The sequence below is a fragment of the Muntiacus reevesi genome, chromosome X (genome assembly GCF_963930625.1).
Source record: "Muntiacus reevesi chromosome X, mMunRee1.1, whole genome shotgun sequence".
In the NCBI taxonomy this organism is placed as follows: Eukaryota; Metazoa; Chordata; class Mammalia; order Artiodactyla; family Cervidae; genus Muntiacus; species Muntiacus reevesi.
The window spans coordinates 144,914,567-144,939,145 of NC_089271.1; the positions used below are offsets into that span (position 1 = coordinate 144,914,567).

The window sequence follows — 24,579 nt, forward strand, 5'->3', positions numbered from 1 at the left end:
AGTGAAATCCTTCAAATGTGGAGGAGAAATAAAGAGTTTCTCAGACAAACAAAAACTGATGGAATTCAGCATCAGCAAACCTTTCCTTCAGGAAATGGTAAAAGATTTTCTTCAGGCAGCAGAAAAATGGTGCAGGCCTGCAACTCAGACCTACATAAAGGAAGAGCATTGAAAATGCAATGAATGAAAGTATAATGAAATCTTTTGTCTTATTCTTAGTTGATGTAAAAGACAACTCTTTATCTAAAGTAATAAAATAACAGTGTATTGAATGATTGCAGGAAATGGATGAGTGAAATGAATAATGAACACTTAAGGTTACCTGTACTACATATAAGTGAGGCAGAACAATGTTAGTTGAAAATGTTCTTAGTTAAAAATGTAAACTTGAGGAAAATCATTGAAAAAATTTTAAAGAAATATAATTGATACACTGAGAGAAGACAAGTGGAATCATGTAAAATACTTAATTAAAATTAGAGAAGGCAGACTTCCCTGGTGGTCCAGTGGCTAAGACTCCACACTCCCAATGCAGGGGGCATGGGTTTGATCCTTGATCAAGGATATAGATCCTACATGCTGCAACTAAACTGAAAGATCCCACATGTCATAACTAAGACCTGGTGCAGGCAAAAATAAACTAGAGAAGGCAGAAAAATAAGCCTCTGGCAACAAATAGAAAACAGTTATAAACATGGTTGATACTAAATCCAAATATTTTGAGTCATTTTAAATATGAATGGTCTAAATACATCAATTAAAGATTGAAGCTATCAGAGTGAATTTAAAAAAACAACTCTATGCTGTGTACAAGAAGCCCACTTTAAATATAAAGAGTGAGTGAAAGTAAAAGTTGCTCAGTCGTGTCCAACTCTTTTGAGACCCCATGGACTATATATATCCATGGAATTTTCCAGGCCAGAATACTGGAGTGGATAGCCTTTCCCTTGTCCAAGGGATCTTCCCAACCCAGGGATTGAACCTAGGTCTACCCATATTACAGGTGGATTCTTTACCAGCTGAACCACAAGGGAAGCCCAAGAATACCGGAGTGGGTAGCCTATCCCTTCTACAGGGGATCTTCCCAACTCAGGAATCGAACTGGGGTCTCCTGCTCAGGAATCGAACTGGGGTCTCCTGCATTGCAGGTGAATTCTTTACCAACTGAGCTATTAGGGAAGCCCTGATAAAGAGTGAGAAGTTAAAAGTAAAGCAACAGAGAAAGATCTGCACTAGTCAAAAAAAACCTGGACAAAAAAAGAAAGCTGGAGTAGTTACATAATTTTAGACAAAGCAGAACAAGGAAAATTATCAGAGATCAAAAGAGGCACTACATAATGATAAAGGGATCAATTCTGAGCAAAACATATAATAATCCTAACCATGTATATGTACATGACAAAAGTGTCAAAATATATGAAGCGAAAACTGATAGAGCTGAAAGGAGAAACAGACAAACCTATTATTATAGTTACAAACTTTAATGCCCCCAATCAGTAATTGACAGATTAAGCAGGCAGAATATCAATAAGGATCTAGCCAGAGAAGGAAATGGCAACCTACTCCAGTATTCTTGCCTGGAGAATTTCACTAACAGAGGAGCCTGGCGGGCTACAGTCCATGGGATCACAAAAAGTCAGACACGACTGAGCGACTAACACATAGTCGATCTGAACAGCATTATTAATCAATTTGATTTAATTCACATTTATAGAACATTCCATTCAACATTCAAGGTCATATAGAACATGAGCTCAAGAGAGTCCATAAAACCCACCTTAACAAATTTAAAAGAATAGAAATCATAAAAGTATGCTCTCAGTAGACTTTAACTAGAAATCAATAACAGGATAGATGGCAAACCCAAATATTTGGAAATTAAGCAACACATTTCTAAATAACATGAGTCAAAGAAGAATTCTCAACAGAAATTTAAAAATGCTTTGAACTAAATGAAAATACAACATATCAAAATCTCTGGGGTAAAGCAACAGCAACGCTTAAAGGGAAATTTCTAGTTTAAACACATATATGGAAAAGAAGGCTATGCTTTCTTCTTAGGAAACTAAAGAAAGAAGAGTAATTTAAGCCTAGTGAAAGTGAACGTCACTCAGTCGTGTCCGACTCTTTGCAACCGCATGGAATTCTCCATGCCAGAATACCGGAGTGGGTAGCCTTTCCCTTCTCCAGGGGATCTTCCCAACCCAGGGATTGAACCCTAGAGCAAACAGGAAAAAAGAAATAACTAGAGACAAAATCAAAGGAAAGTGAAAACAGGAGAACAACAGGAAATCAACAAAACCAAAAGTTGGTTCTTTGAAAAGATAAAATTGTTAAATCTCTTATGAGGGTAACCAAGGAAACAAGAAAGACTCAAATTAACAATATCAGAAAAGAAAGTGGGGTTATCACTCTTGATCCCATGGACATTAAGAAGGTAATGAAGTAATAACTATGAGAAATTCTATGCCTACAAATTAGATAACTTAAGATGAAATGGACTAATTACTCAAAAGATACAAACTCCTAAAAGTCACACAAGAGGAAAAAGATAACCTGAATAGTTCTGTATCTATTAAAGAAATTGAATCAATAATTAATAACCTTCCAAAGATAGAAATCACTAGGACCAAATTCTGCCAAACATTTAAGGATCACCAGTAAACATTTAGAAATCACCAGTGAATTCTACCAAACATTTAAGTTAGAAATAATACCAACTCTCCACAATCTCTTCCATAAAACTGAAGTAGAGAACACCTGACTCATTCTGTGAGACCAATATTACCCTAATTCCAAAACCAGATAAATGATACTACAAGAAAGGAAAACTACAGACCAGTATCACTAATGGACACAGACACAAATCCTCAACAAAGTATTATAAAACTGAATCCAATAATGTATAAAAAGTTATGTGCCAAACAACTGAAATTTATTCCAGGTATTCAAGGTTGATTCAACATTTGAAAATCAATCGATATAATCCACTACATGTTAACAGACTAAAAAAGAAAAAATATATGATATTATTTGATACAGAAAAAGTATTTGACAGACTCCAACAACCATTCATGATAAACGCTTTCAAGCTGGGAGTAGAAGGGAACTTCCTCAATTTGATAAAAAATATCTACATGGTGACTGAACAACAAAAACTACAAGAAACTAACATTATACTTAGTGATGAAAAAGGAGACACTTCACCTGGAGTGTCAGAAAGAGGACAAGGATGTCCTTTCTCATTGCTCCTATTGAACATCATACTAGAAGTCCTAGCTAGTGCATTAAGACAAAAAAGGAAATAAAAAGTGTACAGATTAGAACTGAGGAAATAAATCTATCTCTATTTGCAGATGGCATGACGGTCTATGTAGAAAATGCCAAAGCATTGACAAACTCCTAATCACAAGATCACAGGATATAAGTTAATATATAAATTTAATTGCTTTCCTATATACCAGCAATGAACAACTGAAATTTGATATTTAAAAGTGCATTTATAAAAACATTCCCACAACACAGAATCTGACAAAAGACTCTTAAGTATATCACAAATGCATGAAACTTCACTGAAAAGGATGGGAGAATAAGACACTGATATAGGTAACTTTGGAAATGAGTGGAGTCTGTTAAGACTAAAGATAAAATTTTCTCTATATATATTTTAAAACATATAAAGATGTATAATGTACATACATATATATATATGGAGAGAGACAGAAAGAGATGCATATAGATCTTCTTTATCAACTGAAAGGGCCTAGAAGCAATGATATCCAAATCGTAGGGTGTACACTTAACATCTAAATCTTGGCTTTTAGTACCATTCTCCAACCAAAGGTACCAGAGTTCCTTGGAGAAATGATTGATTCTAGGATTTGGGCAGGAAATATGCAAGATATGACTAGACCATTTTTTTTTTATGACTAGACCATTTTGTAGTGCCAGAAAGTTTTACAAAAACACACACACACGTACACAATGATGGGGGTATGTTAAATAGATGCAAGAGCCAACTCAAAGAACTTCCAATGGCCAAAAGTGGAAAATTTGAGCAATGAAAATATATATAGTAGTATTATAGTCCAAAGTATATTAAATAAATGGGGAGAAATCAAATATGCAGAATTCCAAATAAATGTTGGAGATACTTCATCTTCAACGAGATTGAACATAATACCGCAGTCTTTTAAGTGTAATACCGCAGTCTTTTAAGTGTAGACTGTGCAGAGTGACTTTCTTCCAAAGAGTATAGTCTAGAAAGGGAGAAATAAGAGTAACTTTACCATGTAGAATCCTGAGACCACTACTTCAGCCAGGTGACCAACATTAACATCAACAGTGATAATATTGATAGTATATACCCTTTATATGATGCAATTTTGCCTGTTTGATCCTCTTCCCAAAAAAGCACTTAACACACCTGTCTAACCATAAGAGAAAAATCAAGCAAACTGAAATTGCGGTACACTATACAAAGTACCTGACCAGTGCTTCTCAAGAATGTCAAGGCATCAGAAACAGGGAAAGTGTGAGAAACTGTCACAGCCAAGAGGAACCTAAGGAGACATGATGACTAATTGTAAGATGATAACCTGGATGGGATCCTGGGACAGAAAAAAGACATTAAGGAAAAACTGAGGTACTCTGAATAAAAAATGTATCTTGGTTAATGATAACGTATCAGCATTGGTTCATTGTGACAAACGCTTCAGCTAAAAAGTAACAATGTTAATAACAAGTATGGGGTATATGGAAACTGCATCTTTGTAATAATTCTGTAAATCTACAACTGGCCTAAAGGTTTAAAGAAACACTATAAGCAAATAAAAGGCTAATGATGAGCCAGAGGGGGAAAAAATCACATAGGTAGATGGGTCTGCTGAAATGATAAGCCAGGGCTTAACAGGAATTTCCTAGGAGACAACTTCTAAGAAAAAAGCGTCAGCAGATGAGATTAACAGGTGAGAACAGCACAGCATCTGGTCACAGATTTTTCTCCTGGTTCAATCTCCAGTATCTAAATCCAGTGCAGATGGCTGTATGCAGAAACACACACAAACCAACAAAATACTTGGAAAGGTATGTTTTATAAGAAGTTTATAAATAGCAAGACCCAAGTGACAACTGGGTGCTAACCAGGTGAGTTAGGGTAACTTTACTGTAGAGAATTGTCCACCTTTCAGTAGTGACACGGTATTGCCTTAGACCATCATGGTCTCCAGCCCATCAGCCCAGTGGTGGGAGCCTTAGGAGGGTACAGTACCCATAAGCAGAGGCATACCGCCCAAGAGTCATGACATTACCCCAGCTGGAGAGGGCCACCCACCTCACAGCTATCTGGACTTATTCCTGCACACACTTGAAACCTCCTCAGCCCTCTCCAAAACATCTGATGGGGCTCTGGCCCTGCTAGTGCAGGGGAGAGGGTGGAAAGCAGCTCACATACTCAGCATCTTATTGAATATTCTCCACAGCCCTGGGAGGCAAGTTTTATCCCCAATTCACTGATGCCAAGAGTCTCCCTTACAACAATGGATCTGTAATAACTGCCAAGTTGATTCTTGCACCTTTGAGTCCCAGAGGTAATGTGACTTTTACTTAGTTCACATCCTGGCAACACATATTTTATGTGTTTCCACTGCCTTCAGAAGGCACTTCACTGAATAATACTTGACTGCTTGGTATTGCTTTCCTATTTTTTATCTTTTATTATTGCTATGATAAAAAGTAATCTGTGTTTTAAGAGAATATAAACAGATGAACCAAAAAAAACAGAAAAAAAAATCAGCCACAGATAACCACTGTTGATTTTTAGTAGACAGTTTTCAGTTTTTCCTGTACATGGATTACTAGTAAAGTATCTTTGTAGTTTTACAAAAATAGACTGATGCCATATATATGGTTCTGAAAACTATTTTTGTTTTTAATTTTACAATGCACCATAAACATTTTTCCATGCAATGGATGAAAATCTGCTATTGAAACACAGAGGGCTGCAGTTGAATAATGAGAGCGACACCTAAAGTATAGGATTAGCATAAGGTTAAATAAAGCACAAGGCCTGGGAAATGCCTGCCAGAGGCACTACACAAAAGGAATGTCTTCAAAGCCCCTTTGCGGGGCCCTACAGCCACCCCTGAGTTCCCTTGGGCCCCGTGGGTGGAAGGGGTCCTGTAAACTTTTTTGCATCCACATAAACCCCCCCAATTTCTGTCTGGTTTTCTTCACCTCATCCTCTACCCTGGCCATCTCATCAAATTCTCTTATCATCTCTTCATTGCTCAAATGCATATCATGTATGGCCTCCTTGTATTCCTTGAGACACTGAGCCAGCCCCTTGTTGGTTTTTCTTTTGGCCTTCCTGGGTACATCCTCCCCAGCTGGGCGCTTTCCGCCAGCCCTTGGTTCCCTTGGTTCGCTGGCTGGCTTGTCTTCTTTTGGTTTTCCCTCACTCACTGGCTTTCCTTCACTCTCTGGCTTCCCCTCACTCTCTGCTTTTCTTTCTTTTGCTTTTTCCTCACTCACTGGCTTTCCTTGGCTCTCTGGGTTTCCTTCTTTTGGCTTTGTCTCATTCTCTGGCCTTTCCTTAACCTTTAATACTTCCTCATCTGTCTTTCCCTTGTGATCTGTCCTTTCCTTGTTTTCTAACATTTCTTTGTCTTCCTTAGTAGAAGCTGCTCCTGGTTTTCCTGCATCCAGTGGCTGTTCTTTGTTTTCCATCTTGTCTTGGTTCTCAGGCTTTGCTTCATTTTCACTGCAGAGTTTTTCCATGTTGAGTGTCCCCTCCTTTTCCTGTCCTGAGAGTGGGGCGGGGGAAGAGAAGACAAAGAGGAGACAAGAGAGACTGAGGTTTTGGAGGTGAAATGCAGGTCCGGATAGTAGTAGTCATTTCTTGCCATTTGTCAGGGATCTCCTGACCTGGCCTGGCCCTCCGTGAATGCCTTTTGCCCACCCTTTACCCCACCATTCCTCGTGCACACGTGAGACAACACTTCCCTGGCAGGCCCTGCCATTTTTCCCTATGCTTGCTCAGCGCGGCAGTGTGTAAATGTGTTGGGAAGTGGGCAGTGGGGCCCCCAATTCTTCGCGGGCGGTCCCTCCACACTCCCCACCCCTCTGGGTCCCTGTCCAGTGCCCTCCTCCTTCACTGACCTGCGGGGATTCTGGACAGGTTCCTCCTCTTTCTATAGCCCTAGCCCAGTAGAGAGCTGGGAACAACAGACACGTAGACCTGCAGACAGACAGGAGACCGGGGATGCGCATCGGTGAATGCACAGGGACTCGGGTCCCCTTCCAGAATCCCTGCCCTCCTCACCCAACGTTTCCCTCCCTCCACCTCCTCCGCCCCATGCACCCCAGCCGCCATTTCTTTTCACGCCTCGGGCGCCAGACCAGGATGTTTTCCAAACTAATTTTGGATCTCTGCGTCCTTCTCTCCCAAAGGCAACTAGCCTCCCCACCCTTGAGGTCAACTTTCTACTCCACGCACAGAGTGGCAGAGAGGATTTATTTCCACTGCCTCACTGCTGGGGCGCCCCCTAGCTCACAATCTCCGGCTCCAAAATGGACGGAAGGCAGAGAAGAGGATGTGTAGAGAAAGGGGAATGGGTACTTGGGGTGTCCGCTTTCCCCTCCCCCCGCCCAACGGCCGCTTGCTCCCCCTTAGCCGTTTTCCCACCGCCATCACTAGCTACAGTCTGGCCAGCTCCCCTCGACCAGAACCCCATCCCCAACCTTTCTCCTTTCCGCGCCCGTTCCTCCTCCCCCATTCCGGTGTCCCACAGGCAGCGACGAGAACCCTCACACTGACCTGAAAGAACCAGGAGTAACAACTAGGGGCTCGCAACGGCTCCGGGTCCGACAGCACTGAGGGAGGGCCAGTACCCGGACCGGTGCCCACTTCTGGGCCCAACGGTCACGTGAGCGTCGCGTCACCCGAGCTCCGCCCCCGTACCCCGCCCACCAGCCGGCGTCTGCTAACCGCCCACCGCCTCCCTCCGGCAGGTGCCTCTTAACCTCTCTGGGCCCTTTTGTCCTTTTCCTCTTCTTGAGAAGTTGGTCAAAGAAATAATTTTAGTAAAAACCACAGAGGTGGGGACTTACCTGGCAGTCCAGTGGTTAGCACTCCGCGCTTCCACTGCAGCGGGCACGGGTTCTATCCGCGGTGGGAGAACTAAGATCCCACATGCTGCCTGGCGCCACCAAAACAAAACAAAACCTCAGAGGCTTTTTTTTTTTTTTAATGGTTTGGGCAGTCTGGGGGAGGAGTCTAACTTTGCTCTTAAATTCCATTGAAAGAACATAGAGTTACAAATGAAATCCTATGACTGTGAACTTAAATATTGTACAAAGAGTAGAATATTGCACTTTTAGGAAAAAATGTTACCGTCAAAGTGAAATTGTCTCTTTTTCCTGGTATGCAAAACATAAGTTTTCTAATCAATTAAATATTTAGATCTGAAAATGATTTTATATTTGAAACAAAATGAAAGAATGATTTTTATTTTTAAGTGAGAGACTGAATACGCGGACGATGACCAGATAACAGTAGAATTGTAACCCACAACCTCTGTAGCAAGCAGCCCCACAAGCCAAACCACAGCCTCTACAGCAATCTTCTGGAATTGATCAGTGACTACCAGCCTTCCTATTTTTGCCCTGCTGCTAACTAGAGAAATCTAAATATGCTCCCCAAACCAATCACATAAAATACCTCTGGCTCACCAGCGTTTCACTGCCAACAACTTCCAATCAGAGAAAATATGGTCTTCGTTTTTTTCACTCTCAAGTTTTCCCATTGCCCTGCCTATCTTTAAGTCTCAGCCAAACACAAGTTAGGGTGGCTAACTCCCTTGTTATAACAAGCTCTGAATAACTAGCTTCTGCTTCTACATAAGCTTTTCATGTAGAAGGTCTTTAAAAACATAATAACTGAAAGTTGAACAATTAAGAACAGGATTGATGCATTTGATTACATAAAAACGTAAGAGATTGGGGACACATGCATTTCTCCCTGCTCTTTTTTCTAACTTTTTTTTAATTGAAGTATAGTTGCATTAAAACATTGTGTTAATTGTTGCTGTACACCAAAGTGACTGTTATGTATACCTGTACATTCTTCTTCATATTCTTTTCCATTATGGTTTATCACAGGGTATTGAATATAGTTCCTGTGCTATACAGTAGCACCTTGTTTATGCATTCTATATATATCAGTTTACATCTACTAACCCCAAATTCCTGCTGCTATCCTCTCCCACCTCCCTCCCACCCCCGACCCCTCCCTGCTCTTGTAGACTGTACTGGTAAAATTTTTCTGCAGGGCAATTTGTAAATTGTTTAAAAATAAAAATATTTGATATTTTGGTTCAGCAATTCCAACTCGAATATTTACCCATGGAGATAATTAATAAAATGCTAAAATAGAATCTTGTGTTTTAATATTTTAAAATTCCCATACCAATTATTTATTATGCATTTATCCTTTGCTGGAATTGGGGCTACAGTAGTGATTCTGTAGGCTTTGTTTACAATGGGGAAAAAAGGAACATCACAGTTGTCCATCAGTACAGATATAGTTGCCTATCCCTTCGCCAGGGGGTCTTCCCCACCCAGGGATCAACCAGGGTTACATAATCTTCTTAGTATATTTGCTTACCCTGGTTATCTTTGGACATTTGGTTAGAAAAATAATCCTTTTATGTTGGGTGCTCAAAATGTAGTAAAAATAATGATTAACCATCCATAACCCGAAATTACTGTGGATGGTGTGACCCAAAGGATAACCACAGGATGTGGTATTGACCTGTGGAGCAGCAATCCCCAACTTTTTTGGCAACAGGGACTGGTTTTGTGGAAGATAATTTTTCCATGGACCCTGACTGGGGCTGGTTTGGGAGTGAATCTCATAAGGAGGGCACAACCTAGGTCTCTTTCATGCACAGTTCACAGTGGGATTTGCGCTCCTGTGAGAATCTACTGCCGCCACTGACGTAACCAGAGGTGAAGCTCAGGCGGTAATGTGAGCTATGGGGAGCAGCTGTAGGTGCAAATGAAGATTCCCTCACTCACCTGCTATTCACCCCCTGCTGTTCGGCCCATTCCTAACAGGCCACAGACCAGTACTGGTCCATGGCCCAGGGGGTTGGGGACACTTGCTCTAGAGAATACCACCTATGTGCTAGGCACTGTGCTAGTTACCTTATGTTATCTGGTGTGGATTTCACTTATACTTGATGGAAAAACTCATACTTCAGTGAAGCAGAATGATTTATAAAGCTACAAGCTTAACTCACTGTAGTACTGAAATAAAGACAGTAAGAGGAACAAAACATCTCCAAGTATAAAAGTTTTTAGTATATGATAAAGAAGCATTTCTGTCAGTAGTAAGGTATAGGTTATTATGGAAAGTAAATTTGTATAATTATTTAAATAGTTAAAGAAGATGAAGAGCCTTATTTTCTGACAAACACTCAAATCCTTTTTAGATTAGGCAAGAAAAATAAAATGAAAAGTTTCTAGATTGGAAGGGAAGAAGTAAAAACTATCTTTATTTACAAATGATATGATCACACATATAGAAAATCCCAAGGAATTCACTAAAGAACTATGAGAATGAAAGAGTTTAGCAATGTGGCAGAAATACAAGATCAGTAAACAAAAATTGAGTGTGTTTCTATATACTAGCAATGAGTAATTCAAAGAGGAAAGAAAAGTAGCATTTCCATCTAAAATATCAAAAAGAATAAAATACTTAGAAATAAAATTTGAAAGTCCAAGAATTTTATACTGAAAACTATAAAACGTTGTTGAACAAAATTAAAGAATACATAAATAAATGGAAAGTTATCCTATGTTTCATAGATTGGTAGACTTCGTATCATTAAGATGGGCAATATTTCCTAAATTGATCTGCAGGCTCAACACAACCTCTCTCAAAATCTCAGATGGTTTCTCTGCAGATTTTGACAAGCTAATCCCAAAATTCATACAGAAATGCAATGAACTCAGAATAGACAAAAATAATCTTGAAAGAGAAGGATAAAGTTTGAGGTCTCACACTTTCAAGTTTCAAAACTTAACCATAGATCTACAGGAATCAAGACAATGTGGCACTGGCAGAAGGACATACAGACCAACAGAATTGAGAATACATAAATAAAGCCTCAGATTTACAATCAATTGGTTTTCAACCAGAATGCCAAGAAAATTTAGTGCTTAAAGAAGAGTCTTTTTAGCAAATGATGGTGAGACAACTAGATATCCACATGCAGAAAATGAATTTGGACTCCCACACCACATCGTATACAGAACTTAAAATAAATGAAGTCCTAAATATAGGAGTTAAAACTATTAAACTCTTAGGAGAAAATAAAGGTGTAACTCTTCATAATCTTGGATTAAGTGATGATTTCTTCAATATGACACTAAAAGTTCAAGTAATAAAAGAAATATAGAAAAATGGGGCCTCACCAAAATGGAAAACTTTTAAATTTAAACAATGCAATTAATAAAGTGAAAACACAACCCACAGAAAATGTTTGAAAGTAATATGCCTGATAAGGGACTTATATCTAGAATATACAAAAAGCACTTACAACTCAATTAAAAATAGGCAGGGAATTCCCTGGTTGTCCAGTAGTTAGTACTGTGTTTACTATCACTGCCAAGGCCATGGGTTAGTTCCTGGTTGGAACTTAAATCCCACAAGCCTCGTGGTGCAATGAATAAATAAATAAATAGAAATGGTTAAAGATCTGAATAGATATTTCAGCAAAGAAAATGTATAGAAAACCAATAAGCATGATGTTCAACATTATTAGCTGCCAGGGTAATGCAAATCAAAACCACAATGAGATACCACTTCATGTCCATATAATAAAAAGGCAGATAATAACAAGCATTTGCAAATATGTGGAGAAATTAGAACCATCACTCAATGATGGTGGGAATGGGAAATGGTGTACCTGTAGAAAACAGGCTGTCTGGCAGTTTCTCAAAATGTTAAACATTAAGTTATTGTATGATTTGACAATTCCACTTCTAGATAAATGGGAAAATATCACACAAAAACTTATATGCAAATGTCCTTGGCAGCATTACTCATAATAATTAAAAGGTGGAAATATCCTTAATGTTCATGGTCTGATGAATGGATAAAAAAAATGTGCTATACAAATGGAATACTATTTTTCAGTAAAAATGGAATAAAGAGCTGATACATGCTAACGGGCACGTGAAAAAATACTTAACCTCACTAATCATCAGAGAATTACAAATAAAAACAACAATGAGGTATCATCTCACCTGTCAGAATGGCTATTATTAAAAAGACAACAAATAACAAGTGTTGGCAAGGATGTGAAGAAAAGGGAGCCCCACTGTTGGTGGGATGTAAATTGGTGCAGCCACTATTAAAAGGGCTTCCCAGGTGGCTCAGTGGTAAATAATTTGCCTGTCGGTGCAGGAGATGCAGGAGATGTGGATTCAATCTCTGGGCAGGGAAGATCCCATAAAGGAGGAAATGGCAACTCACTCCAGTATTCTTGCCTGGGAAACAGAGGAGCCTGGTGGGCTACAGTCCCTGAGGTCCCAAAGAGTCAGACACGACTGAGCATGCATCCACTATGGAAAACACTATAGAGATTCCTCAAAATATTAAATATAGAACTATCATATGATCCAGCAATTCCACTTCTGGGTATTTATCTGAAGAAAACAAAAACATCAATTAGAAAAAATATATGCACCCATATGTTCATTGCAGCATTCTTTACAATAGGCAAGATAGGGAAGCAACCAAAGTGCCCATCAATAGATGAATGGATAGAGAAGATGTGCTATATAATGGAATATTACTCAGCCATGAAAAAAGAATGAATTCTTACCATTTATAGCAACATGATTTGATCTAGGTGGTATTAAGCTGAATTAAATAAGTCAAAGACAAATGTATGATTTCACTTATATGTGGAATCTAAAAACCAAAACAAATGAATAAACATAACAAAACAGAAACAGTTACATATACAGAGGACAAACAGGTGGGTGCCAAAGGAGAGGGGAGTTGGGGGAGGAAAGAACTAAGTGAGAGAGATAAAGAAGTACAAACTTCATGTTGCAAAATAAATGTCACCAGTATGAAATATGCAGTGTGGAATATAATCAACAACTATGTAACATATTGGTATGGTGACATATTGTGACTTGACTTATTGCAGTGGTCATTTTGAAATGTTTAGAAATTCCAAAGCACTATGTCGTGTAACAGGAACTAACTTAGTGTTGTAGACCATTAAACTTCAAAAACAAATAAAGAAAAAGAGATCAGATTTGTGGTTACCAGAGTGGGGAAGGGTGAAAGAGAATTGGATAAAGGTGGACAAAAGGTACAACTTCCAATTATAAGATACGTAAGCTGTTGTTGTTTAGTTGCAAAGTCATGTCTGACTTTTTTTTTTGACCCTACAGACTGTAACTCACCAGGCTCCTCTGTCCATGGGATTTCCCAGGCAAGAACCCTGGAGTGGGTTGCTATTTCCTTCCCCAGGGGATCTTCCCGACCCTGGGATCCAATCTGTGTTTCTTGTCTCCTGCATTGGCAGGTGAATTCTTTATCATTGAGCCACCAGGGAAGCCCAAGATAAATAAGTAGTAGGGCCATAATGTACAAGATAATATATTTAACACCGCCATATGTTATACATGAACAATAAGAGAGTAAATCTTGAATTCTCATCACAAAAATTTTTTTCTATTTCTTTGATTTTGTATCTACTTAAGATGATGAATGCTACGCTGTCGATTCAGTTGTATTCGACTCTGTGCGACCCCATAGACAGCAGCCCACCAGGCTCCTCTGTCCACAGTATTCTCCAAGAATACTGGAGTGGGTTGCCATTTCCTTCTCCAGAGGATCTTCCCTTCCAACCCAGGGATCGAACCCAGGTCTCTTACATTACAGGCAGATTCTTTACCATCTGAAACTTATACAGTATTATATGACAATTATATCTCAGCAAAACTGGAAGAAAATAATAGTGGAATAACAATAATAAAGAACCTAGCAGCTGAATACTTTCTGAATATAAATGATTATTTTAATCTGCTAATTTTTGGAGTAATTTGTTATGCACCAATAGTAACCAGAACAACCTATATAAAGGAAATGAAAATACCAGGTTTGATAATAGATAGTGCACAAAGCCTAAAATATTTACTATCTGGTCCTTTACAAAGAAATTTTGTCAACCCAGGTCCTAGACCAAAGGAAACAACTAAACCTCCACCACCACAACCATTACTATTAAGATATGATGTTGAGTAAGTACTAATATTCATGCATTTCAGGGTAAATTTCAGGTAACATTTCATTCATTTAAGGGGGTAACTTTAATATAATTTTAATCTTACAAAAAATCATTGCATGTTTTTTTTTTTTTCATTGCATATATTTTTGAAACAACTAATTCTTGAATACTGAAAACCCATGCAGTAAAAGTTGATGGCCTAGTGGGAAGAGCCTAGAATTCAGACTTGGAACTTAAAAAAATATATTTAACCTCTTTTAGGCCCAGTTGGTTTGCCCATCCATCTGTCAAACGGGAGAATGAATAGCAGTCAAAAGACTGACAGTGGACTTCCCTAGTGGTCTAGTTGTTAAGAATCCACCTGCCAACTGCAGAGGATGCAGGTTTGATCCCTGGTCTGGGAGGATCCCACATACCTTGGAGCAGCTAAGCCTGTGGGCCACAACTACTGAGCCTGCATGCCCTTTCCACAGAAAGGGGGGCCACTGCAATGAGAAGCCCTCACACTGCAACTAGACAGTGGGCTCTGCTCATCACAACTGGAGAAAGCCCGCTCATAGCAAAAGAGACCCAGCATAGCCAAAAATAAATAAATTATTTTAAAAAAGAATCCATTTCTTAAATATAGATCAATGGAACAGAATAGAAAGCCCAGAGATACATCCACGAACCTATGGACACCTTATCTTTGACAAAGGAGGCAAGGATATACAATGGAAAAAAGACAATCTCTTTAACAAGTGGTGCTGGGAAAACTGGTCAGCCACTTGTAAAAGAATGAAACTAGAACACTTTCTAACACCATACACAAAAATAAACTCAAAATGGATTAAAGATCTAAATGTAAGACCAGAAACTATAAAACTCCTAGAGGAGAACATAGGCAAAACACTCTCTGACATAAATCACAGCAAGATCTTCTATGACCCACCTCCCAGAATATTGGAAATAAAAGCAAAAATAAACAAATGGGACCTAATGAAACTTAAAAGCTTTTGCACAACAAAGGAAACTATAAGTAAGGTGAAAAGACAGCCCTCAGATTGGGAGAAAATAATAGCAAATGAGGAAACAGACAAAGGATTAATCTCAAAAATATACAAGCAACTCCTGCAGCTCAACTCCAGAAAAATAAATGACCCAATCAAAAAATGAGCCAAAGAACTAAACAGACATTTCTCCAAAGAAGACATACAGATGGCTAACAAACACATGAAAAGATGCTCCACATCACTCATTATCAGAGAAATGCAAATCAAAACCACAATGAGGTACCATTACACACCAGTCAGGATGGCTGCTATCCAAAAGTCTACAAGCAATAAATGCTGGAGAGGGTGTGGAGAAAAGGGAACCCTCTTACACTGTTGGTGGGAATGCAAACTAGTACAGCCACTATGGAGAACAGTGTGGAGATTTCTTAAAAAACTGGAAATAGAACTGCCATATGACCCAGCAATCCCACTTCTGGGCATACACACAGAGGAATCCAGATCTGAAAGAGACACGTGCACCCCAATGTTCATCGCAGCACTGTTTATAATAGCTAGGACATGGAAGCAACCTAGATGCCCATCAGCAGATGAATGGATAAGGAAGCTATGGTACATATACACCATGAAATATTACTCAGCCGTTAAAAAGAATTCATTTGAATCAGTTCTAATGAGATGGATGAAACTGGAGCCCATTATACAGAGTGAGGTGAGCCAGAAAGATAAAGAACATTACAGTATACTAACACATATATACGGAATTTAGAAAGATGGTAACAATGGCCCTATATGCAGGGCAGAAGAAGAGACGCAGAAGTACAGAACAGACTTTTGAACTCTGTGGGAGAAGGGGAGGGTGGGATGTTTCGAAAGAACAGCATGTATATTATCTGTGGTGAAACAGACCACCAGCCCAGGTGGGAGGCATGAGTCAAGTGCTCGGGCCTGTTGGGCTGGGAAGATCCAGAGGAATCGGGTGGAGAGGGAGGTGGGATGGGAGACCAGGATGGGGAATTCGTGTAACTCTATGGCTGATTCACATCAATGTATGACAAAACCCACTGAAAAATAAAAAAAAATTAAAAAATTAAAAAGAATAAAATAAATAAATAAATAAAAATAAGTAAATAAATAAAAATAAAAAAGAATCCATTTCTTAAAAAAAGACTGACAGTCAAGTGTTGGCAAGGATAGAGAATAACTGGAACCCACATATGTACACTAGGTGGAAGTATAAATTTATATAGCCACTTTAGAAAACAATGTCTACTAAGGCTAGACATTCATGTACATTTTGACTCAGCAGTTGCAGTCTTGGTATATTTCCACAGAAATATGTCTTTGTGTCCACCAAAAGATATGAAGAGGACTGATTGGTAAGCTTAAAACATACAGCAATGCAAATGTCCATCAAGCAAAAAAGAGTGTTATAATCCTATAATGCATTATAATACAGACATGAAAATAAGCAAACTACAAACACAAACAACATGGGGTAAACATCACAAATATAGCACTGATACTTCCATTGTAAATCCTTCTCTCTCTCCTGCCTACAAAAACACTTAGCAGAGGAGTCACAAATGGAGGCAGATTTGTGGCCACAAGAAAGAATTTAGGGAGAGGGAAAAGCAGAAGCAGACCCTGGAACTCAACCTGATGTGTGACATTCCCAACTGTTGGAGTTTATTAAGGGAAAAACATTATGCATTTTATGCTTATATATTTTAATTTGGATTAATTCCCCAAGTGGAGGCTGAGATGGGTCAAGGAAATTAACACTGTATTAGCTTTTATTTATTTTTTATTATTTTATTTATTATTTGTTGAATCATGAAGTAAACAAGGGAGTTCCAGAAAAAATTCTACTTCTGGTTCTTTGACTACCTTAAAGCCTTTGACTGTATGGATCACAACAAACTGTGGAGAATTCTTAAAGAGATGGGAATACCAGACCACATACCTTTCTCCTGAGAAACCTGTATGTGGGTCAAGAAACAACAGTTAGAACTGTACTTGGAATAATGGGTTGATTCCAAATTGGGAAAGGAGTACAACAAGGCTGTGTACTGTCACCCTGCTTATTTAAATTCTATGCAGAGAACATCACACGAAATGCCAGGCTGGATAAAGCACAAGCTGGAAACAAGATTGCCAGGAGAAATACCAACAGCCTCAGATATGCAGATGATACCACTCTAATGGCAGAAAGTGAAGAAGAGCTAAAGAACCTCTTGATGAAGGTGAAAGAGGAGAGTGAACAGCTTGCTAAAAACTCTACATTAAAAAAGCTAAGATCATGGCATCCAGTCCCATCATTTCATGGTAAATAGATGGGGGAAAGTGGAAACAGTGGCAGATTTTATTTTCTTGGGCTCCAAAATCACTGCAGATGGTGACTGCAGCCATGAAATTAAAAGATGCTTGCTCCTTAGAAGGAAAGTTATGGCGAATCTAGACAGCATATTAAAAAGCACAGACATCACTTTGCTGACAAAGGTCCATATAGTCCCTAACCCACTCCAGTACCCTTGCCTGGAAAATCCCATGGATGGAGGAGCCTGGTGGGCTGCCGTCTATGGGGTCACACAGAGTCAGACACAACTGATGCGACTTAGCAGCAGCAGCAGCAGCATGGTAGACTACATCACTAGTCATGTACAGATGTGAAAGTTGGACCATAAAGAAGGCTGAACACCAAAGAATTGATGCTTTCAAATTGTGGTGCTGGAGAAGACTCTTGAGAGTCCCTTGTATAGCAAGGAGATCAAACCAGTAAACCCTAAAGGAAATCAACCCTGAATATTCATTGGAAGGACTGTTGCTGAAGCTCCAATACTTTGGCCACCTGATATGGAGAGTCGACTCATTAGAAAAGACCCTGATGCTGGGAAAGATTGAAAGCAAAAGAAGGGGGTGACAGAGGATAAGATGGTTGGATGGCATCACCAACGCAATGGACATGAGTTTGAGCAAACTCCAGGAAATAGTGGAGGACAGAGGAACCTGGCATGCTGCAGTCCATGGGGTCAGAAAGAGTGGGAAATGACTTAGCGACTGAACAAATAGCTTTTCTTTTAAATTATTTCCTGTCAAGCAGATTAGTGCAGAGAAACAGTTTCTATAAGCTTCTGATAGGTCCAAACACTCAAAGGCTAATACCATGTCTGATAGACCAGACACAAGAGAGAGATTTGGGAGATCACCTGGGTCCTAGTGTCGGTTCTTACCCAGTAGCTATGTGACCTTGGGTAATGCCCTTTACCTCTGTGAAGATCCCATCTGGGAAAAGACATTGTGTTCCTATATGGGATAGAATTCACTATGCCAGTAGAATTATTTTAGCAAGAGCAATAACTGAGTCTTATGATTTCTTACAACAAAATTCCCAGTGGTGTATGACAAAATATCTAGTCAAATATCATGTCTTCCCAACGTTATATGGTCCCCACCTAACTCCAGTTCCCAAGAGGTGACATTTTTCACACTTACTTCTGTGTAAGGAACATTTTTAAGGAAGACTTAGTTACATCATAGACAGGTTTCCAGATTTCAGAAGAATTCTAGGGCACCAGCAGAGGTGATGAGCAGCAGGACTGGCCGAGTCACAACCCCTAGATGGACGCTAGGCAGCATGGCAAGGGCTGGATTGACAACCTGCTAGAGGGGAGTATAGAGCTTCATGCTCCGCTCGTGCTCACCAATAATCCTAGATTTGCTTTTAAAGTCCTTTTTATTAAGAAGAAAGCATAAATGTCCACTTTTTCACGCTTTCTTCCCCTCCACCCAACACTCATTTCATCCCCTTCTTATTCAGGAGTGACTGGTCATAATCAAAAAGAAGGAGGCCGATGATGGGTTAGGAATCAGGGCCAACCCCATCTTATTGGTCTCTGTCTTGGGATGAAGTTTTCATCCTGTCAAGTTAATATTTGGGGTTTTATTTTGTCAGGCATACATGCTGGGTGATGAAAAAAATAAAATAACTTTAATATTCAGATAGCTTGACGAAAAAGATCGTGGGGGAGAGTCATATTTCTCTTGATCTATTACCATCTATTAATATAATTAATACCATTATATTAATATAATCAAGAGGCAGGTCCTTCACTGGCTGAACTAGTAGAGAATGAGACATGAACTACTCTCACTGGATGCTCTCATTCTCAGAACGACACATAATTGCAGATCATGAAGGCTTATGTTTTTAAAAATGAAAGATTATAGGACAGAAAAGAACAAAAACAAATCAATCTGAATGAAATATAATAGTAATTTCAGAATCTTGGAGACTTAACAAAGATATTATTTTTTGAAAATTTTGATTTTTCTCTTTCTGGGCATTTTGTTGCTGTTATTTATTAAAATGAATTCAAAAGAACTTTATGGTATTTTTATTCTGTTGACACTGTTTCTCCCTGATTCATACTTGCAGTATGTTATTTACTGTAGTTACAGTTGGTGGCTGAGGGCAAAGCGTCTGCCTGCAATGCGGAAAACCTGGGTTTGATCCCTGGGTCAGGAAGATCCCCTGGAGAAGGAAATGGCAACCCTCTCCAGTACTCTTGCCTGGAAAGTTCCATGGACGGAAGAGTCTGGTAGGCTACAGTCAATGGGATCACAAAGAGTCGTACATGACTGAGCAACTTAACTTCCCTTATTTAGCCTTTTCCAAAAACACAGCATCAGAGCATGATTGTTCCTCATTCTCCCATCAGGTTAAAAGTCAGATGTACTTATTATCCCCATCAGTCTTTAACATCAAGCCAGGTTTGTCTCTTTATTCACCAGATTCACCTGTCTCAATCACCCCTGCACTCTCAGCTGAATTATCGGGCATTTAAATGTTATTTTATCAATGCTTCTGTTTATTTCCTGAATTTACAAGTGCAAAACAGCCAAAACATACAACTGTCCTAATGGATTCGATATATCAAAATGCCTTCTAACACAATATGTATGAGACCAATGTGCTACAATAACTTTAGTAAAAAACATTTGTATGGCATAGTGACAAATATTGGCGTTTTGAAGCAACAACAATTAGCATGATACAAAGTGACTTAGTGAATTTTTTTTCGGAAAATATCCATAGCTCTTTCCCTGAACACACAGCTCTGAAAAGAACCTTCACTTTCCCCCAATTTATTTTGATGTGTAGGTCAATCACGTGGCATCCCACCCCACCAGGTGGATTTACTAGTTGCTGATTTTGAGAGTTTGTCTAGGTCTTTGCAGTAAAATCCTTTTTTCAAGTTCTTTTATAAGATTTTTCTAATATTTCTAATGTTTTTCTAATATATCAGATAAGTTATTCCTGATGACAAAGTCAAATTTTGTGCATTTGGTCTCTAAAGATGGTAATTTTAGTATCTGACCATGAAACAAACAACATGTTAGCAAAGGAGACTAATTAAGGTTTTTTCCCTTTAACATTGTAAAGTGAATCATTTGTAATTTACTCAGTTTGAAATATTTTGTCTATTTGGCTCATCTTTTCCCATACCAGATATAATTGCTAATCACTTATATAGAATTTTTATATCCTTATTTATAAATGTGACAACTCAAAACTCTTTTTAGTGTGCTCTTTTCATATTATGCTACGCTAAGTTGTTTCAGTCATGTCCAACTCTTTGCAGCCCTAATGGAGTCCCCCAGGCTCTTCTGTCCATAGGATTTTCCAGGCAAGAATACTGGAGTAGCTTGCCATGCCCTCCTCCAGGGGATCTTCCCAACCCAGGGATTGAACCCGTGTCTCTTATGTTTCCTGCATCAGAAGGCAGGTTCTTTACCACTTAGTGCCACCTGGGAAGCCCCCTTCATATTATATTTCCTTTAAATAAAAATGCAGTTTTCTTCATTATCTGACACTACTTCATTAACAACAACAAAAATGTTTGTGCCTGTGCCAAGTCTCTTCAGTTGTGTCCAATTCTTTGTGCCCCTATGGAGTGTAACCTGCCAGGTTCCTCTGTCCATGGGGATTCTCCAGGCAAGAATACAGAGTGGGTTGCCATGCCCTCCTCAAGGGGATCTTCCCAACCCAGGGATCGAACCCGCATCTCTTATGTCTCCTGCATTGGTGGCGGGGGGGTGGGGGGGGAGGTGGCGATGTGTGCGGTTCTTTACCATGTGAGCTACCAGGGAAGCTTAACAACAAAATTACTTAAGTATTAGACCATTAAGAAATGGTCTGACATTAATACATTTGGAAACTTGGCCATTTGGCATGGCAGTTCCTTGGTGACCTCAATTTCTTCCATTTCCTTAATCCTTAAGTCTTTTTGAGGGGAGGGGAGAGGGTTTAATTTCTGTGATTTATACTTTCCACACACCCACACATTTTTCCAAAATTCTCCAATTAAAATAAACAAATTAACTTTTAAAAATTTTCAATGTATCATCACAAATGTTTGAAAGAAACATCCTTTGTACAGAATAATACTTTCTGTGTTATTCCTTTTTTCTCACTAAGGAGGTTACTCAGATGTGTAATCTTTTTCCCCCAGGCAACAGTTCTCGTATTTATTCACCAAGTTTACATTTAAGGCTCTTTTTCTGGGATTAAAGCATTGTCAAGAAAAAAATATTTATCTTGGTTGACTTTTAAGGATATTTTACTTTTCTAGAAATATGTTTAGTTCTGTTTGTGTTTTATATTTGGACATTTTGACATATTTTATATTTTGACATTTTTCCTTTTATTCCAATTCACTGAGGTTTTTGTTCAGAATTGGAGGCAGTGGCTTGCCAGACTGGTCCCATTTTCCAGGAGCTCCTTCCCTAGGTTGGAGAGTTACTGTTCAAGCTAGGGTTGCTTAACCTGGCTTTTAAATACTCAGTTGGTGCACAAATGGCCCAAACATGGCCTGCATCCTTCCTCTGGCATTATGGACCTGGTTTACAGAAGTCAGACTCTCAAAGACCTGAAGCTGAATTTTCTTCAACTTAGGTGCTATAGATGGCTCCTGCAAAGTGCTCTCTAGGCCTAGGTGAAGGCTACAGAAGCATTTAGATGGTCTGATTATTCCATATGTTTCATTTGACTTTTGCCAGGTAGAACTACCCAATCACATATAACTACATTAGGTTATTGACGGGGTTTCCTACATTACATTTCATTCAATCAGATGTTAGTTGCTCAGTCGTCTCTGACTCTTTGTGACGCCATGGACTGTAGCCCCCCTGGTTCCTCTGTCTATGGAATTCTTCAGGCAAGAATACTGGAGAGGTTAGTTTCCCTTCCCTAAGGGATCTTTGTGACCCAGGGATCAAACCTGGGTCTCCCACATTGCAGGTGGATTCTTTACCATCTGAGCTAGCTCCTTATTGCAAAATTCAGAATTACATCGAAGAAAGTAGGGAAAACACTAGGCCATTCAGTTATGACCTAAATCTAATCCCTTACAATTATACAGTGGAAGCGACAAATAGATTGAAGGGATTATCTGATACAGAGTGCCTGAAGAACTGTGGATGGAGGTTCATAACATTGTACGGGAGACAGTGACCAAAACATCCCAAAGAAAAGGAAAAGCAAAGCAAAATTGTTGTCTGAGGCAGCCTTGGACTTCCCTGGTGGCTCAGATGGTAAAGAATCCACCTGCAGTGGGTGAGACCTGGATACGATTACTGGGTTGGGAAGATCCCCTGGAGGAGAGCATGGCAAGTCACTTTGAAAACAGACTATGATGAACACATAGAGATAGTATAGTAGACATCGCACGCACAGATAACTCCCTAGGGTTTTGTGACTTGGTTTCCTGTACTTCATTTCATCCAGTCAGATGTTGCATCTGCACAAGGCTTAATTTGCATATAATATATAAATATGGAAAATACTCTTGCCACTGCCTTTCTCTTTCTATCCTAGATTCTCTAAATTTCTGTCCTTCCCGGCTGAGCATTCCTCTGTCTATCTTTGCGCAGAAGGCTGGCAAGAAAGCCACTTCTAGCACAGACAAGGATAGATGAATAGAGATAGCACAGTAACAATTGCAAGCACGTATAACTCCCTAGAACGTTTTGACAAGTTTTATTTGCATTGTGTAAAATTAGATGTAGCTTGTATGCAAGGTCTTATTTGCATACAGCATATATAAACAGACCCTATAGATCTCCATTGCCTTACTTTTTCATTCCAAGATACTGTAAAGGTCTGTCCTTCTTAACTGAGCATTCCTCTAAGTCTATCTTTGCCCAGAAGGGTGGCAGGAAAGCTATTTCCAAAACAGGGAAGAATAGATGGATTGAGATAGTCCAGGAACTATTGCAAGCACGTATAACTTTGTCAGCTTTTGTGACAGGGTCTCTTGTACTGCATTTCATCCAATGAAATATTACCTCTACACAAGGCCTTATTTGCATTTGTTGTGGTTCAGTTGCTCAGTCATGTTCCACTCTTTGCAACCCCATGGACTGCAGCACACCAGGCTTCCCTGTCCTTCACCATGTCAGGGGGCGTGCTCAAACTCATATTCATTGAGTCGGTGATGCCATCCAGCCATCTTGTCCTATGTCATACCCTTCTCCTCCTGCCTTCAATCATTCCCAGCATCAGGGTCTTTTCTAATGATTCACTTTTCTTCATCAGGTGGCCAAAGTATTGGAGCTTCAGCTTCAGCATCAGTTCTTCCAATGAATATTCAGGGCTGATTTTCTTTAGGATGGATTGGTTTGATCTCCTTGCAGTCCAAGGGACTCTCAAGAGTCTTCTCCAACACCACAGTTCAAAAGCATCAGTTCTTCAGTGCTCAGCTTTCTTTATGGTCCACCTCTCACATACATGCATGACTACTGGAAAAACCATAGCTTTGACTATGTGAACCTTTGTCGGCAAAGTAATGTCTGCTTTTTAATATGCTGTCTAGGTATGTCATAGCTTTTCTTCCAAGGAGCCAGCGTCTCTTAATTTCATGGCTGCAGTCACCATCTGCAGTGATTTTGGAGCCCAAGAAAATAAAGTCTGTCACTGTTTCCATTGTTTCCCTATCTATTTGCCATAAAGTGATGGGACCAGATGCCATGATCTTAGTTTTTTGAATGTTGAGTTTCAAGACAGCTTACTTACATCAGTTCAGTTCAGTTCAGTCACTCAGTTGTGTCCAACTCTTTGCGACCCCATGGACTGTAGAACACCAGGCTTCCCTGTCCATCACCAACTCCCAGAGCTTGCTCAAACTCATGTCCATCAAGTCGGTGATGTCATCCAACCATCTTATCCTCTGTCGTCCCCTTCTCCTCCCACCCTCAATCTTTCCCAGCAT

At 39.4% G+C, this 24,579-nt stretch overlaps 1 protein-coding gene across 3 annotated transcripts; it reads right to left on the reverse strand.

The window, feature by feature from the left end:
• Positions 1-5,903: 5,903 nt before the first annotated feature.
• On the reverse strand, positions 5,904-8,128 carry TCEAL4 (transcription elongation factor A like 4). 3 transcript variants are annotated; one of them, XM_065915594.1, is made up of 3 exons: positions 8,110-8,128; positions 7,159-7,237; positions 5,904-6,803 (listed from the first exon to the last, which is right to left on the reverse strand). In XM_065915594.1, exon 3 carries the CDS (start codon positions 6,775-6,777, stop codon positions 6,091-6,093), a length of 687 nt encoding a protein of 228 aa, XP_065771666.1. In that variant the 5' UTR covers positions 6,778-6,803; positions 7,159-7,237; positions 8,110-8,128; the 3' UTR covers positions 5,904-6,090. The 3 variants fall into 3 exon arrangements, with proteins under 3 accessions (XP_065771666.1, XP_065771667.1, XP_065771665.1); XM_065915595.1 differs by lacking the exon at positions 8,110-8,128 and adding an exon at positions 7,817-7,947 and having other exon boundaries at positions 5,904-6,798; XM_065915593.1 differs by lacking the exon at positions 8,110-8,128 and adding an exon at positions 7,817-7,946.
• Between the last annotated feature and the right edge of the window lie 16,451 nt (positions 8,129-24,579).

Bases quoted from the DNA above. Each gene is read 5' to 3' on its own strand.
- TCEAL4 (XM_065915594.1), bottom strand. From the start codon at position 6,777: ATGGAAAAACTCTGCAGTGAAAATGAAGCAAAGCCTGAGAACCAAGAC.